Genomic DNA, 15,687 nt, shown 5'->3' with positions numbered 1-15,687 from the left:
GCAAATTGGTAAAAGGAGGGTCATAGTCGAGTGGAGAAGCTCAAGTTGTAAATGTAAGTCAAGTTGCAATGTAATATATGTAAGTTACCTAGAGATGGCTTTTATTCAGCATGAAATAAGTTGAAGTAGTAGTAGTGGTAATGTAACATTAAATAATACTTATTAATAATAGTGTATTGCATGCAGGAGATCCCAGTTAAGTCACAGGAATCTCCAAGACCAACTGAAAAAGTTCCTGTCTGAAAACCTTTAGAGCTGCTGTAGACTAACAATAAATTAGTGTGGACAATAAAGGTAAAGGTAAAGGGACCGCTGAGCATTAGGTCAGGTCGTGACCGACTCTGGGGTTGCGCGCTCATCTCGCATTATTGGTCGAGGGAGACGGTGTATAGCTTCCAGGTCATGTGGCCAGCATGACAAAGCCGCTTCTGGCAAACCAGAGCAGCACACGGAAACGCCGTTTACCTTCCCACCAGAGTGATCCCTATTTATCTACTTGCATTTTGACGTGCTTTCGAACTGCTAGGTTGTCAGGAGCTGGGACCAAGCAACGGGAGCTCACCCCATCACAGGGATTCGAACCGCCGACCTTCTGATCAGCAAGCCCTAGGCTCAGTGGTTTATCCCACAGCGCCACCTGGGCCCCAGTACTGTGTGGACAATACTGAGCTGTAATGCTAAATGAACAAATGGTCTGACTCCGTATGCAGCCCTTTCCCATGTTCCATTTAGAGCAGCAGCAAAATTCAAAGCATGCTGATAAAGAAAGACGCAGCCCAGGTTTTTCACGGGCTTCTGTAAAACTTAATTACATTTTATAGGACCTTTAATGTGCAAAAATGTTTTAATCCATATCTCATTATAAAGCATTATCAGTCACAAGAACCCAATGAAGTGGGCAATTATTATCACCGTTTTAGTGACTGGACTGAGGATGGATGATTGTGAGTTGCTCAAGATGTTCCACTCGAGGACTCTGGGCCAGCTGCAAGACTCTTTAGGCTCAAGAGTGAATACTGGAGTTCAGAGACTTTGCTGTGGATAAATGGTGCTCGTAATACTGCTAGGCACATTTGCATTTGATTCACTGCCGATGTATTTTGCATTCAAAGTGCAAAAAGTCTTGCAGGTACAGGCACTGAGTGAGTGGGAATTTGATCCCATCTTGTTTGCTGAAATACTACTGAATGGACATGAAGAAAATGTCCCTAAATACTTGCAATTCCAGATTCTTGAAATGACAGAACTCTGCAATGCTAGCTCATTATTGAGGTTAGCTGTTGTTTATTGGTTTTGCTGAGGCATGCTGAACAAAATATCTCTATTTCTTGAGCAAAGATTTCATCTGCAAAGAATAAGAGGCTTTTCTGGTCCTATTTTCCTTCCCTGTTGTGAACTGGCATGCACATTTTGCCACCACTTTTTTTTTTCTGCAGAGCTCCTATGCATGATTTATCAGTGGTCGTACAGGCAGAAATTCAACAGGTGTATTTTATTTTATTTTTGCATAATGAAGATGCTGTGATGGGAAACACCTGGGGCAATGATGCAGTGATTAGAAGTGCAGGAACTCTGCCTCCCCCAACATGGCAACCCTCCTATGCTAAGGTGGAATATGATTTTGGCTGGCTGAGAACAGGATCAAGATTGAGGTAACAATGATAAGTACATTCAACATCAGAAAGATTATATGCATTGGGAAATGATAGGAAGTCTATTTTATGTTAGCAAAAAGATAGGGAAAAAGAGATTGTACAAATTTAATTTAGATTTAATTTCTGTAAACATGCATAAGACTATTAGTATATGATTGTTTTCATTTTTGTTTATTTAAGAGTGTGTATGTTATCCATGAATTTCATATAAAATAAAATAAAGAGAACAGGATCAAGATCTCATGACTTTTGATCACTTATTTGGAGTAAATGACAAAGACAATGACTAGGCTAGTGATCAGGGTTGATGGGAGCTTTAGTCCAACAACAGCTGGGGCACAACCTCTAAGTGTCCCTATTTTCCAGGGACGTCCCTGATTTAGAGACGCCCTCCCATTTTCTGATTTGATCCCAGAATGCCCCACTTTTCCATAGGATGTCCCTATTTTCATTGGAGAAATGTTGGAGGGTAGCGGGTTTTCTGGACCCCCCCCCAAGCCGTCTGAAGGCAATCCTGTAGAGGGAAGTTTTTTAAAAAAAGATTTATGTTTTTATATATGTTGGAAGCTGCCCAGAGTGGCTGGGGCATGGGGCAACCCAGTAAGACCGGGGGGGGGGGGTGCTATAAAGAGTAAAATTATCATTATGGAATGGGGCATCCCTATTTTCATCAGAGAAATGTTGGAGGGTACATTGGGGACCCAAGTTTGATAAAGGGTGGTAGACTTTGCACTCATGTGAAACATTTGCTTGGATGTGACACATGAAACTTCCGAAGATAGAACTGATGTTCTATAAGTCTCCTATTGTGGCCGTGAAAGGTCCCAATTAAGGGAAAGAGGGGAAAGTAGAAGATATGATGGAAAACCTAAAAACAAAAGTGAAATTAAGCATGGTGTTACTGGAGAAAAGTATGCTTCTGGGAAGGGAACAATGAAATCTTACAGAGCCTGCCAGTTCCCCTGGGCATTCTGGTAAACACTTCCAGCTGAGGGATTCACAGATAAAACTGCCCTAATGTGACTTTGAATTTGCTGCTAGATTCTGTGGGAATCTTGATGGACCATATGGTAACAAAGCCATATTTTGCAATGTAATGGTAAGCTTAAAACTAATCATCTGAATTCTTTCATGACGACCCTTTTGTTTCTCTTCTGTAACCAATCAATCGTCACAAGCAGATTTGTCTCGGCCACCTCTGCAGCTGAATCTTGGGAAGAAAACCAATTTGTAATTTAAAAAAAATCTTTGCAACTCAAAGTCTGATTTGAAACAGAAGCTTTTCAAGGCCCAGTTAGGCTTGCTGAATCAACACAATGGGCACCTGAAAGCCTCAAGGTATCTATGTCAATGCTTGTGTTAATTCCTGCTGGTCTGAATGGAAGGTGTGAAACCAGCACAATTAGGTTAATGACACAACAACAGCAGCAGCAACAACAACAACCTGTTACATCGAACCTCCAATGCAATTTGGTACTTTTCTTTTTTGACACACACACACACACACACACACACACACACACACACACACTTCTGGGCTAGTATGCAGTTGATGTGCTACCTACACAGTACAGGCAACCCCCATTTTAGGCATGACCAACATGTGTGCAATCACACACATGTGCCGAACCCAGAAGTGATCCAGAAATATCATAAAAGACATCACTAAAAGGGTGGGGTTGGTGGAATGCGACAGAGCAGAGTGGGGGCAGAATGGGGAGGCAACGCTTCCATTTTCTTCCGTTGTGATTTTAAATTGCGATGCCTTATGCTTACAAACAGTAAACTGAACTTAAGAATTCTGCACTAAGTCAGTTCCTGCACTTCCGTGACTCAGCAAGAGATTACACACAGTTCTGTTCTAGTCGGAACACTTGATAGCTGATTAGAAATTGCTCACTCTTTAGCTGTAGTGTAGTATGAGCAATGATCAGGACTCCCGGTTTCTGCTTGAATATGCCATCATTTCCAAGTGTTATGTAGGGTGGCTAGGTTGAACGAGGCTCCAAGACCTTTAATAAAGATGTAGGGGCAGGTTCAATGAGTGTTGATTGCTGTATAGCACAGCTGTTAGAAAAGCACCCCACACATACCGTATTGATTAAAGTCAACCCTTTTCTTGTGGTCACCCTAGTCTTGTGGAGAGAATTTCAATTATGGAGTTTTACATCTGGGAATCTTTAGTTTCTGGTAGCTTCTGGGCAAATAATACTGAGAACCAGCAATCACATTCCATGATACATATTTCTTTATAAGTATTTATAAACCACACAAACACACATATTCTGTCAAACATTATGAAGCCAAATACAGGATTCTGCCTCTTGAGATCATGTAACCCCCTTATACTGGCTGGGAATATCTCATTCTCAAAGTAGATGGCTATTGTTTTCTCTCCTGCCTATCACTTTCAGTTCATTTCTCCAACCAGATGTTAGCCACTGGGGGAAGGGGAAACTTGCTTTTCTCATCCAGCCTTTGACAAGAAAGCTGGCTTTACTTTCCTTCTTCCATGGTGTCTGAGGGCAAAAGTTTGTTTACTAAGTCTACCATCTTATACTTACTTGGAGTACATGTGTACAGAACTGTGATATGAGAGGCCATGTGGGCCTCTTATGCTTTCATGATCAAATGAGCATGCTTACAAAAGCCAAATTCTTTTCTATCACTTTCTTCCCGATTGTCCAGGATATTCATACACCTCCAGCGCTCTGATTGTATTATGCTTCTCAAATGGCTTTAATTATATGCTTCATCTCTCTCAATATTATGACAAAATTCATCATATTCCTATCCCCAGGACACTCTCCATTGTCACTCGTTGAGATTAATTAGCATATTGCTATAAATAGAAACAACAGCATCTGATATGGTGCGGTTTGTAGGATGGATCAGTGCCTCCAAGTGAAACCAATTTTTAGAGAAGAAAACTCAGAACGTATTGTCTGCAAGTTTATCCTATTAGCATGGTGCCATCTCAAGTGTAATCAATATCACTTTCATAAAAATTAATATAGTACACAGAGCCAAGAAAACAAAGAGAATGGAAGCTGGGAAAGAAGTCTCCAGCTCATAATCTCCATTCAGTGAGCAAAAACGGAGAGTAACAGGGAGGGGCCCAAAGGAGAAAATGTGCAAGTTCCCTAGTAGCAGTCGTAGGTGTGTGGACAAACCATCTAGGACAACTGCATAGCTGCCAAGTCTCCCATATTCTCTGGGAAACCCCCGCTTTTCTAGCTGTTCTCAGCTGAAAAAATGGATCCCCCCTCCCCCCGGTTTATTCTGGTGCGGCGACCATTTTAGAACTGGGCAGAGCATGCTCAGAAGCGACTTTTGATGCAGCTCTGCCCAGTTCCAAAATGGCTGCAGTGTGACTTCTGGTGCGGTGGCCATTTTGGAACTGGGCAAAGCAGCATCAAAAGTCACTTCTGAGCATGCTCCACCCAGTTCCAAAATGGCGGCAGCACTACTTCCGGTCTTCTACTTCCGGTCCGGTCCCTTATTTCCCCCACAGCAACTTGGTAGGTATGGTAATTGTGCCCCACAGCTAGATAGTGGGAAAAGCCCTTTGACGGTTTATACAGTCTTTGCCATTCCCAGATCTAGCCCAACCAGCCTTTTGGAAAGAGCTTTCTGTTCATTGAGTCCTCATTAACAAGTATTCCTTATCATCCTGAAGTCTAGTTTCCAAGGAGGTCCTTGGGGGACAGTTTTATTTTATCAGCTTCTCTTTAATCAATTGTAACATGTAGTGGGACAATGTGCACAGGCCACGGGGAGGAGAGGTTTATCTTTTCCCTCCCCAGCTGTGATCTAGACAAAAATCCTGGCCCCTTGCAGCTACCGTATGGGGCTTGAGGGGGCAGGAATTACCATGCACACCAACAGCAATTTATAGTCTAGGGCCCATAGTCATGAAAGGAGGGGACTGGGTTTTGTTGGAACTGCCTGCACCCAAACCAAAGAGTGCACACTACACATTCAGCATAGAATAGACTTGGCCCCACTGAAAGGCCCTGTGCTTGAAATTACATGTAAGTTTTACCTGTACTGGCTTATTTACACAGGTAGCACAAAGACCTGTTTCCCATGACATGACATGGTATGGCTTAGTGAGACACTGCAAAAATGGAGGCCCCAAGAGAAATGCTTGCAGTTGCTTTGCTGTTTCCCAAACCTTTCTTTGGTTTAGTGGGTCATCTGAAACAGGACTTGTGGTCAAACCCTCTCCTCTCTGAGCTGCAGTGAAGAACAAATACTATTCAAAAGGACCGCAGAGGAGCATAGCAGCTCTCCGGCAGCTCACCCATCCATAATCTCACTGAGCCATAGTTTGGCTTACCATGTCATGCAGACTAGCCCACATTAAACTTTGCAGACTGTAACAACAACAACAACAACAACAACAACAACAACAACAACAACAACAACAACAACAACAAATTATTTATACCCCGCCCATCTGGACGGGTTCCCCCAGCCACTCTGGGCGGCTTCCAACAAAATATTAAAATACAGAAATCCATCTAACATTAAAAGCTTCCCTAAACAGGGCTGCCTAGAGATGCCTTCTAAAGGTCTGGTAATTGTTGTTCTCTTTGACCTCTGATGGGAGGGCGGTGCACAGGGTGGGTGCCACTACCGAGAAAGCTCTCTGCCTGGTTCCCTGTAACTTGGCTTCTCGTAGTGAGGGAACCGCCAGAAGGCCTTCTCGGTAGTGGCACCCACCCTGTGTACACCCTCTGTATTTTAATATTTTGTTGGAAGCCGCCCAGAGTGGCTGGGGGAACCCGGCCAGATGGGTGGGGTATAAATAAATTATTATTATTATTATTATTATTATTATTATTATTATTATTATTACTACTACTACTACTACAGTCTGCAAAGTTTAATGTGGCCTAGTCTGCATGACATGGTAAGCCAAACTATGACCTCTGGTGGGAGGGCGGTCCACAGGGTGGGTGCTACTACCGAGAAGACCCTCTGCCTGGTTCCCTGTAACTTGGCTTCTTGTAGTGAGGGAACCACCAAAAGGCCCTCGGCGCTGGACCTCAGTGTCCGGGCAGAACAATGGGGGTGGAGACGCTCCTTCAGGTATAGTGGACCGAGGCCTTCTGTAAGTCACAAACCTATATAATGCCTTTATCTCTTCTATAATGATATTTATTAACATACTGTATACATTTCCAGATGTTTTCATCCTGCAAAGCCTATCTGATAATGGTCCTGTTCTGATGTAATGGAAAACCACAATATACTCTTATGTGAAAATTTGTGTGGAGCGAATGTATGTATGGTGAGTGTGAGTGTATGTGTGTGTAAACTGTATGGGAATTGTATGGGTATCTGAAGAAGTGTGCATGCACACAAAAGCTTATACCCAGAACAAACTTAGTTGGTCTCTAAGGGACACGGGTGGTGCTGTGGTCTAAACCACAGAGCTTAGGGCTTGCCGATCGGAAGGTCAGCAGTTCGAATCCCCGTGAGGGGTGAGCTCCCATTGCTCGGTTCCAGCTCCTGCCAACCTAGCAGTTTGAAAGCATGTCAAAGTGCAAGTAGATAAATAGGTACCACTCCAGTGGGAAGGTAAACAGTGTTTCAGTGTGCTGCTCTGGTTTCGCCAGAAGCGGCTTAGTCATGCTGGCCACATGACTCGGAAAAACTGTCTGTGGACAAACGTCAGCTCCCTTTTCCAGGAAAGTGAGATGAGCGCCGCAACCCCAGAGTCGTTTGCAACTGTCAGGGGTCCTTTACCTTTACCTTTTTAAAGGTGCTACTGGACAATGTTTTATTTATTTCGACTGTGTCACACCAACATGGCTACCTATCTGAATCTAGAATGTATGGGAATTGTATGTGTAGCATGTTTGTATGTGTACACATATACATTGGCCATGCCCACCACTAGCATTTGGCCCTCAGAGGGGTGGCTGATTGTCAGTGTAGCCCTCACGCTAGAAAAAGTTAACCGCACCTGGTTTAAACAAACCACAGTTCTCTGAAGGAGGACACAATAGGAATTGTGGCATGTTACAAAATTCCCATTCTATCCAAATTCAGGCAACAGCACATAAGGGGGGAACTCATGTAATACATTTCTCAGAGTTATATACTGAGAATGTTGCTAGCTTGTCTCAACAAACTGTTAACAACTCTTCCACCGCTTCCTGAGATACAAGGTGAGCATTGGCAAAGAACCATCCAACAAAGTGAACGAACAGCAGCAACAGACAACCATGCAAATAATACATTTCTTTCATTACTCCAAAATATTCCCAAAGTGTCCTGGTCACTTAGGGCTCTTGGCTTCTCTACATCTGACAACAACTAGGCTAACGATTTTTTAGGCAGGTAAATGAAAAAAGCTCTTCTTCAGTAAAATGGGAAATGTATCTCTATGGGCCCCCATAGACATTTGTCCTCCAATCTACAACTTTAGCTACCCAAAAGCAGAAATAAAAAATGCTCTATATTCTGTTTATGTACATCATAATGAACTTTTCTAATGGAAAATAATAATAAGTTGAATTTGATCCCAAGCCTGCAAGCAACATACTACTACAAAATGCATCAGGGGGGTATTCAAAGCCTTCATGTAAATAAATAGCCATCTTTCCCAAGTGGCAATGAATCCTGCAACATCAGTTCCCCTGGGAAATAAGATATTAGTTCCCTCTTAATTATACCAATGCCCCATGTATAAATGTGGGGTTCTTTTGTGTATATAGTATAATTCAAAATGATGGGGGAGGCTGTTTGGTTTTGCGCTTTTTAAAATCACTATCTGAGAAATATGAATATTTTTGAAGAGCGAGATCCTAACAGATTTGCGAGGAGACACAGATCGTTTGTGGAGCACGGAAAGAAATATATAATTTGCTTGATTCTGAAAGAATGCTCTGTTTAGCCCAAGTGCAGTAGAGAATAAACTCAAGACACTTTTGTCTTTTAGCACTCTCCATCCATACTTACCCTCATCACCATCATTTTTATTGCACAGCTCTGTAAGTCAGGCCAGTATCATAACCCCTGCATTGCAGATGGGGGAACTGGGGTAGAGTAGTTTGCCTAAAGACTCAGCCAAGTTCATGGCAGCGACAGAGACTTGAACTGGGGGCTTCCTCTCTTGCACATGATGAAGCCACCCCTCTAAAGTGTCTTTGGCTAAAAAATATACACACCAAAGTGCATTTGAAGCATATGGTGATAATGCGCACATATGCTGAAGGCCCAGGAAGAAATGTGGTAACCATGACATTTTCTTCTACTACCCTAACCTGTTGCACATCCAGAGCAACACAGTACTCTAATAGTAGTGCTACATTTCTTCTCTTGTCTCCAGTCAATTTCCAGAGACTTTTTCAAAGAGGCAGCTGTGTTGGGGATGAGGAATGTGACTCTTGAGCAGTACATGAAGAGGAATGAGGGGATATGAACCTCAAGTTGTAGTAATGCACACCTGTAAAATATTTGTATCCAGAACAGCAGTTTCTGGCAGGGTGGCAGCAGCAGAGTGATGACATAATGAGATCTGGGGATGTCAAAGACATGTGTGTGTCTTAACTTATTTTGCGAAGACATGTTTTACTCTTGCCTTACTGACATGTTATGTAAGATCAACATACTGGAAACATGCAGACATTTCATGATTGCATAGATGAAACAGAAGACTCAAGGGAGGAACTGCTGTGGGAAGGAAATGTCTCAAAAAAGTATGCCTGGACACTGAAATCCAGCACTGAGGGCCTTCTGACAGTTCCCTCACTGTAAGAAGTGAAGCTACAGGGAGGGGGGGGGAGGCAGAGGGCCTTCTCAGTAGTGGCACCCACCATGTGGAAAAAAATCAGATATCAAGGAGATGTGGAATTATATTAGCTTTAGAAGACATCTGAAGGAGTTTGCCGCCCCCACCCCCATTATTGAATGCCTATGATTAACATATATTTCTTTTGCAGATCTTAACATGTGGGACACAACTTGCCCACCTAGAAAAATATGTTGCCCTTTCTGTGCCCATGCCCCCCTTACTTTTTTCTCGTGTTCCAACTGTTCCAACTGCCATCAAAAAAGTTTCATTAGGTTTCAAATGAAAAAAAAATCTGCCTGTTACAAAAAAATGAAATAATAATATTCAAAAAACCCACATATTATATAGAACAACTAGATGGTAAACGAAAAGACAGAAGATCCACCCTGTCACAAGAAGGACCCTGGTGTGGCTGCTGGTGGCTTTGTCGCTCCCTCCGTGAGTGATGAATTGGGAAGCAGCAGCTGAGCTTCCCAAGTTGGCAGTTCCCACTGGGGAGGTGTAAAGCTCCGCATTGAACAAGCGAGCTCTTCCCGGAGAGATGCCTGCAAAGCTCAGATGCCAGAAGCAACGGGGAAGCCGGCTGAGCCCTCCCATCCTCCTACTTCTGGCTTGGGGAAAACGGAAGAGAGAAGGAAGATCCAGGAATCGGACATCCAGTGGCAGCAGCACCTGCACACCACCCCCTTCTTCCCACCTGGTGCAGAGCCACGGAGCCCAGAGGCAAGATTTCTCACTCCTCACACCGCCCCCAGGCTAGGCGAGAACAGCCGGAGCAGGGCGATCGCTGCCTCAGGAAAGGCAGCCCCGCTGGCGGAACGAGGAATGTGGATTCCGCGCTGGACCCAACGGTACCAAAAGAGGACAAGTGGCGGATCCCAACTTCACTCTGCGAGCCACAAGTTGAGGCGTCGCTCAGCTCGGGGCAGCGCAGCCCAGCCTGTCCTTCCCCCTCGCTCTCAGCACAAAAGCCGACTGCTCCCTCTCTGCGCTCCGCCTTCCACGGAACAGTTGCCATGTGGCAATTAGACGCGAAATTACAGGGTGGACGGCGGAGAATTGCCCCAACTCTGTGTTCCCGGGAGCTCTTTTTATTCCCTCCATATAACACGCAAGTGCTTCTGATGTCCAAGACACACACACACACACACACACACACACACACACACACACACACACACACACACACACTTTCCAAGGTAGAAGTATTCCCTACCCGAATTGCAAAAACGCCTTTGTTGTCGGTTAAAGGCCATTGACTGCTAGAGTCAGAATTGTGTCCTGTCTCCCGCCTTTCCCAGGGAGAGTGCAGGCAGCTTGGAAACGGGGGGTGGGTGGGGGTGGTTTGGGTGGTTTGTTTTGTTTTTTAGTGGGATGGGTTTAACTCGGAAGCGCAACTTGGGCTAGAAAGGGGGACGCGCGTGCCGTCGGCGCAATTGCTGGACACGGACCAGTCGAAACCGCAGTTTCATATCCGAAGGGGCAAGGGGAGCTTCAGTTTATAGGAGCGAGCCAAGAGAAATGCATGAAAAATAAAACCAGCGCACATGGGGGCAAAGCACTGCAGCAACATAGGCGCGCGCACACACACCGCAAGCCATCGCCAGCACCAATCTTTTAATCCGGTTTTCTCCGCCATCTCTCACAACTCGAGGGAGGAATGAAAGGCTCCGGGCATTCGCAGTTGGGGAAAGAAGGGGGATATATCCCTGCCACTCATGCACACGCTGATTCAGATGCTGAAATGGACTAGCCAGCCAGATAAACAGACCTGTTGTCCAGGCTGATGGGGACGGTTGGATTGAAGGAGTTGGGTTCCACACAAGATCCCTTTCCAAATCGAGCTTATCTATTCATCGGCTCCAACTCTGCTTTGTATTCTACCCTCTCGGGTAGGCAAAGATTATGCCCATATTGAAATTGTCCTACCACACCCAACAAAACGAGTGTGTGTTTTGTGTGTGTGTGTGTGTGTGTGTGTGTGTGTGCGTGCGTGTGTGTGTGTGTGTGTCACAGAAACAGATATACATACTCTTGGAAAGGATGGGAATTTAAACCAGAACAGAAATCAATGAAGAAGACGACCTAGCTGAATACGGATTTCAGTGCCGCCACCACGCGGTGCCCCTGTTTTTCCTCCTTTTAACCAGCAGGTTTATTCCTCCAGCCCCAAAGCCGAAAAGTAGGGGCTTGCTTCCTCGCGGTTTCGTGGAAGCTGCCCCCTCCTCACCAAACAGCTCGCCTCTTTCTATCACTGAACCGAGAGCTTGGCGGGGAACCGGTTGCCTTTAGCCAAGCCATATTTCACTCTAATGCAAACCCATTGAAATCATCGCCTTGCGTCTCCCCCCTCCGTCGTCTTGATTCACTGATTGATTCTTGAAAATGGGATCATAAATCCAGAGAGTGTCAGGAGAAAAATCCCGAGGATACGTGCTGGAAGGGAGGGCGCCTCTTATTTCCAAGGAGGGAAGAGGCGGCTGGGAAAAGAGAGATGGGAGCGCTGGGAAAGGGAAAGAGCAGAGCAGCAAACTCCTCGGGGGATGGGAGCGTGTGAACTGCCTGCAGAAGGGAAGTGGGATGGGGTGGGTTATCTAACGTTGGACATCCTGGTCCTAAGGAGGATCTCGCATCTAGTGATTCTACAGCACAAGGCCAAGTTGGGTGGTTGGTTTCCATTGCTGGGGCTGCTCTCTCCCATGCCCGCGGCTGGCGCTCTCCTTCAGCACCACTCCCTGCCAGCCCGCGTGCCAGGGCTTGCTCTCTGGCCATTTCTGGCGCCAACAACCTGATGCTGGAGCCGCCGCGGAGCGCCCTACCTGGAAGAGCCTCAAGATGTTGGCCACCATGATGGAGACAGAGCTGCCCGACGCCCCGATGACGCCCACCACTTTCTCCGGCTTGACGAAGACCGGCGGCTCCCCGTTGGTGCACCTCACGTCGGAGGTGTCCTTCTGGATGAGCGCCTGCACGAAGGTGAGCGACTGCTCCAGCGCGTATGTATCCCTGGAGCAGGTGTCCAAGATCCTCGCGCCCAGGGTGACGTTGGGCAAGAGCTCGGGGTCACTGTTGATCTGGTCCAAGGCGTAGAGCATGGCCTCCAGGCGGTGGATGCCGTTCTCCTTCTTGATGTCCCCGCAAGGCACGCCGGTGGGGCCCTTGGCATGGACGGGGAAGAGGCCGCCCAGGGTGATGTCGCCCTCCAGGCGGATGGAGTGCGGGGCGTACATCTCCTGGCCGTGCGCCATCGCCGACAGCAGGAATTCCAGCAGGCACCAGGGCAACTTCATCAAAGTCAGCAGCTGCCACAGCCTCCCCGGCTGGAGCATGGTGGACACCCAGGCTACCACGAGCAGAAAGGAGGGTTCGCCGCTGTTCCAGCAGCCTCCAGCCAGCCGGGGGGCCCGGGCGCCTCCTGCCGCGAGCGAGAGAGGATTCCCCCAAGGGGCGGGGCGGGGCGGGTCTGGCAGGGCGGGGAGGTCCAGCTCCGGGCTGCTGCCGTCGACGCGCTGCTTCCCGGCCGCTCTCACCTGCCTGCCTGGGCTCGCTACTGGGCGAAAGAGAGGCTGGGCTGCCGCTTTAAATGCTCGGTCGGCTCCTCTCCGCCTCCCGCTCGCGCTCTGCCCACCTCCTTCTCCTCCTCCTGCTCCCCAGCTTTTCCTGCCTGCCTGCCTGCCTGCTCTCCCTGCGCGTCATTACGCAGAGATGCGGGCGGAGGGAACCGCTGGCTCGGAGAGGCGGAGAGGCCGCGGGGAAGAAGGGATGGCGAGCCTCTCGCAGACAAGGAGCATCCTCGGCTCGGCGGAGACAGTCGACGTCTGCCTGCCTGCCTTGAGTCTCTCTCGTTCGGGTCCTTTCTGTTGCCTATACCGAGAGGCTTTTTGCAGCTCTCCCTCGGTTCGTTCTCCATCCTCTTGCGGATGCGTCCTGTGCTGGAGGATCTCAAATGCTCTGGGACGAGGAGGCTCCTCTGTTCAGTGGCTTGTAGAAAAACGCTCGCAAGTCGCTGGAGACTGATTCCAAAGCACAAACTCTTTCAAATCGTAAGCTCTCTGGGGTAGCGATCCCAGTTCTTCGATGTAACCATCCTTGCTTGAAATTTAGGTGTGCGGTGTGCTACATGTACAAAGGGGTGCGCATATTAATGTGAAGAGGCAAATATCTGAACGTATCTTGTATATTTTAAATAGTTTCATTAATTTAACTGTTGCATGACCTAGCGGTCTTCTGAACCCTAGATAGTAGGGTGAGTTCTGACTGATTCCTTTTTGATAACAGAAATATTTCTATCCTATTTGATTAAAACTTTTCAAATACAAGACTAGAACGTAAATAAGTGACAGTAATAATGTTTCACCAAGTTAGGATATGTGGCAGGTAGATGCAAGGATTGCAAAAAAAAAAAAAAAAACCACAGGAATTACAACAATGTGGAGAACACCATCCTTTGAGAGGAGCTCAGGTATTTTATTTTTCACTTCAGAGAGAAGAAAAAGGTAGGTTGGCTGGGCTAGAGCTGGGCAGCTTGTTTCCAGTGCAGTGCAAAAGAAAAATGGTTTTCTGGTAACCTGGTCCAGTGGTCCAGAGTTGTTTAGGGCTTTATATATAAATATGTAAGCAATTAAAATCTGGTTTGGTGGTGACTGGGCTGCCAGTGCAGATTCCTGAGCATATGTGCTCTATAAGGATCACCACTCACCGCTCTGGCTGAGGCATTTTGCACCCACTGTAGCCCTTGGATCCTAGCTTCAAGGAAATCCCTATGTAGTGCAGAAAAACCCAATAGTCTAAACTCGACAATGTGTTGCAGTGGCCAAATTGTCACTGTTCAGAAAGATGTGCAGTTGGTGCAGCAATCATAGCTGGTGATAGGTGCTCTTTGTGACCAAGGCCAGCTGGAGCTCAATGGACAAATGATGGTTCAAAGAGCACCCCTGAACTGCATACCTGCTCTTCCAGAGGGAGTGCAACCCAGTCTAGAACAAGCAAATTTCCCAGTTCTTGAATCTGTGAACCACTCACACACAGTGTATCTGTCTAAGCAGGATTCAGCTTCAGTCTACCGGTTCTCATACACTCTACCACTGCATCAGTGTGACTGAGGCCTGCCCCATGCATGCAATTGCAGAAACAGGTACCCATTCAGTCAAACAGACGCTCTACCCCTCCAGTCCTACAGAAGAGCTTGGGAAGAGCATCCCATTTGAACCCAGAATCTTACGGGACTGAAAGAGTTGATTTTCATTCTTGGAAACCAGTTCTTTTCTGAGGCTCTCTTTTGCCTTTAAGCAAATTATGACCCCCTGCCTCACTAAAGAGACAAATTTGGAGTCTATTTTATTTGCCAAAAGCCAAGGGAAGCACAGCTTATAGGCAAAGACACCTGGCTCTGGATATTCCAGACCTGATACAAGATGCTCAGAGTTGAATGAAAACATAAACAAATGAAGTAGGTCAGAACAGGACAGCCTCAGCGAACTTTGACTGTGCCATCTGTGCAAAGATTCTACATTCCTTTGCTGACACTGTGGCATGTGGAACAAATTTAACTGCCCTCCGCACAGCATTCACGAGAAAGGGAGAAGAGAAGGAGCAAGGTGAAGGAGTATCTACCCAAGCCTATTATATTTGATTTTTTTTCCTGTCAATTTGAATATGTCATTTCTAGTCCAATGCTGCTGCGAAACCTCCTTTTCTCTCCCCCGCTCCCTCCCACTTTCAAAGCACAGTGTTTTCTCGGAGATAGCTGAAAGACAACTACAGCCATGTGGAATCAGATAATGACATTGCAGTTGAACCAACTACAGCTAGGGCTGAGCAGTGCTCAAAAATAGCACTCTGTATGACATGGATCTGTTGAGAAGACTCATCAGAAATGTTTACCTTTCTGTGCCTGAACACCAGCCTATAGAACAGCTCACATGCTTTGAGCATCAACCCTGAAGACCTCTTACCTACATTAAAACATTCTGATTATATTCTCTATTTCCTGGCTAAATATCAGCTGTTCTAACAGGATTTTGTCAGGCCTTGATATCATTTGATCAAGGGAGGGAGGGAGGGAGGGAGGGAGGGAGGGAGGGAGGAAGGAAGGAAGGAAGGAAGGAAGGAAGGAAGGAAGGAAGGAAGGAAGGAAGGCGGGAGGCAGTATCCTTGTGCACCACCAAACAAGTGCATTCAGACATCACAAGATCAACCCAGAGATGCTCAGTGTTTAGCTGG

The 15,687-nt window shown here is 46.4% G+C and overlaps 1 protein-coding gene across 3 annotated transcripts in view; it reads right to left on the bottom strand.

The window, feature by feature from the left end:
- Positions 1-13,319, bottom strand: part of GRM7 (glutamate metabotropic receptor 7) — a 402,109-nt gene extending 388,790 nt beyond the window's left edge. For 2 of the 3 annotated variants that reach the window (XM_060271366.1, XM_060271367.1), the window contains exon 1: positions 12,285-13,318. In XM_060271366.1, the coding sequence (XP_060127349.1) occupies positions 12,285-12,794 (510 nt within the window). In that variant the 5' untranslated portion in view covers positions 12,795-13,318. Of the gene's footprint in view, positions 1-12,284 lie in introns of all 3 variants that reach the window. The other variant, XM_035108097.2, reaches the window with a different exon arrangement.
- Positions 13,320-15,687: the final 2,368 nt, after the last annotated feature.

The sequence above is a fragment of the Zootoca vivipara genome, chromosome 2 (genome assembly GCF_963506605.1).
Source record: "Zootoca vivipara chromosome 2, rZooViv1.1, whole genome shotgun sequence".
Lineage (NCBI taxonomy): Eukaryota > Metazoa > Chordata > Lepidosauria > Squamata > Lacertidae > Zootoca > Zootoca vivipara.
Note: the sequence above shows the minus strand (reverse complement) of the source record. Positions and strands in the feature narration are given on the sequence as shown.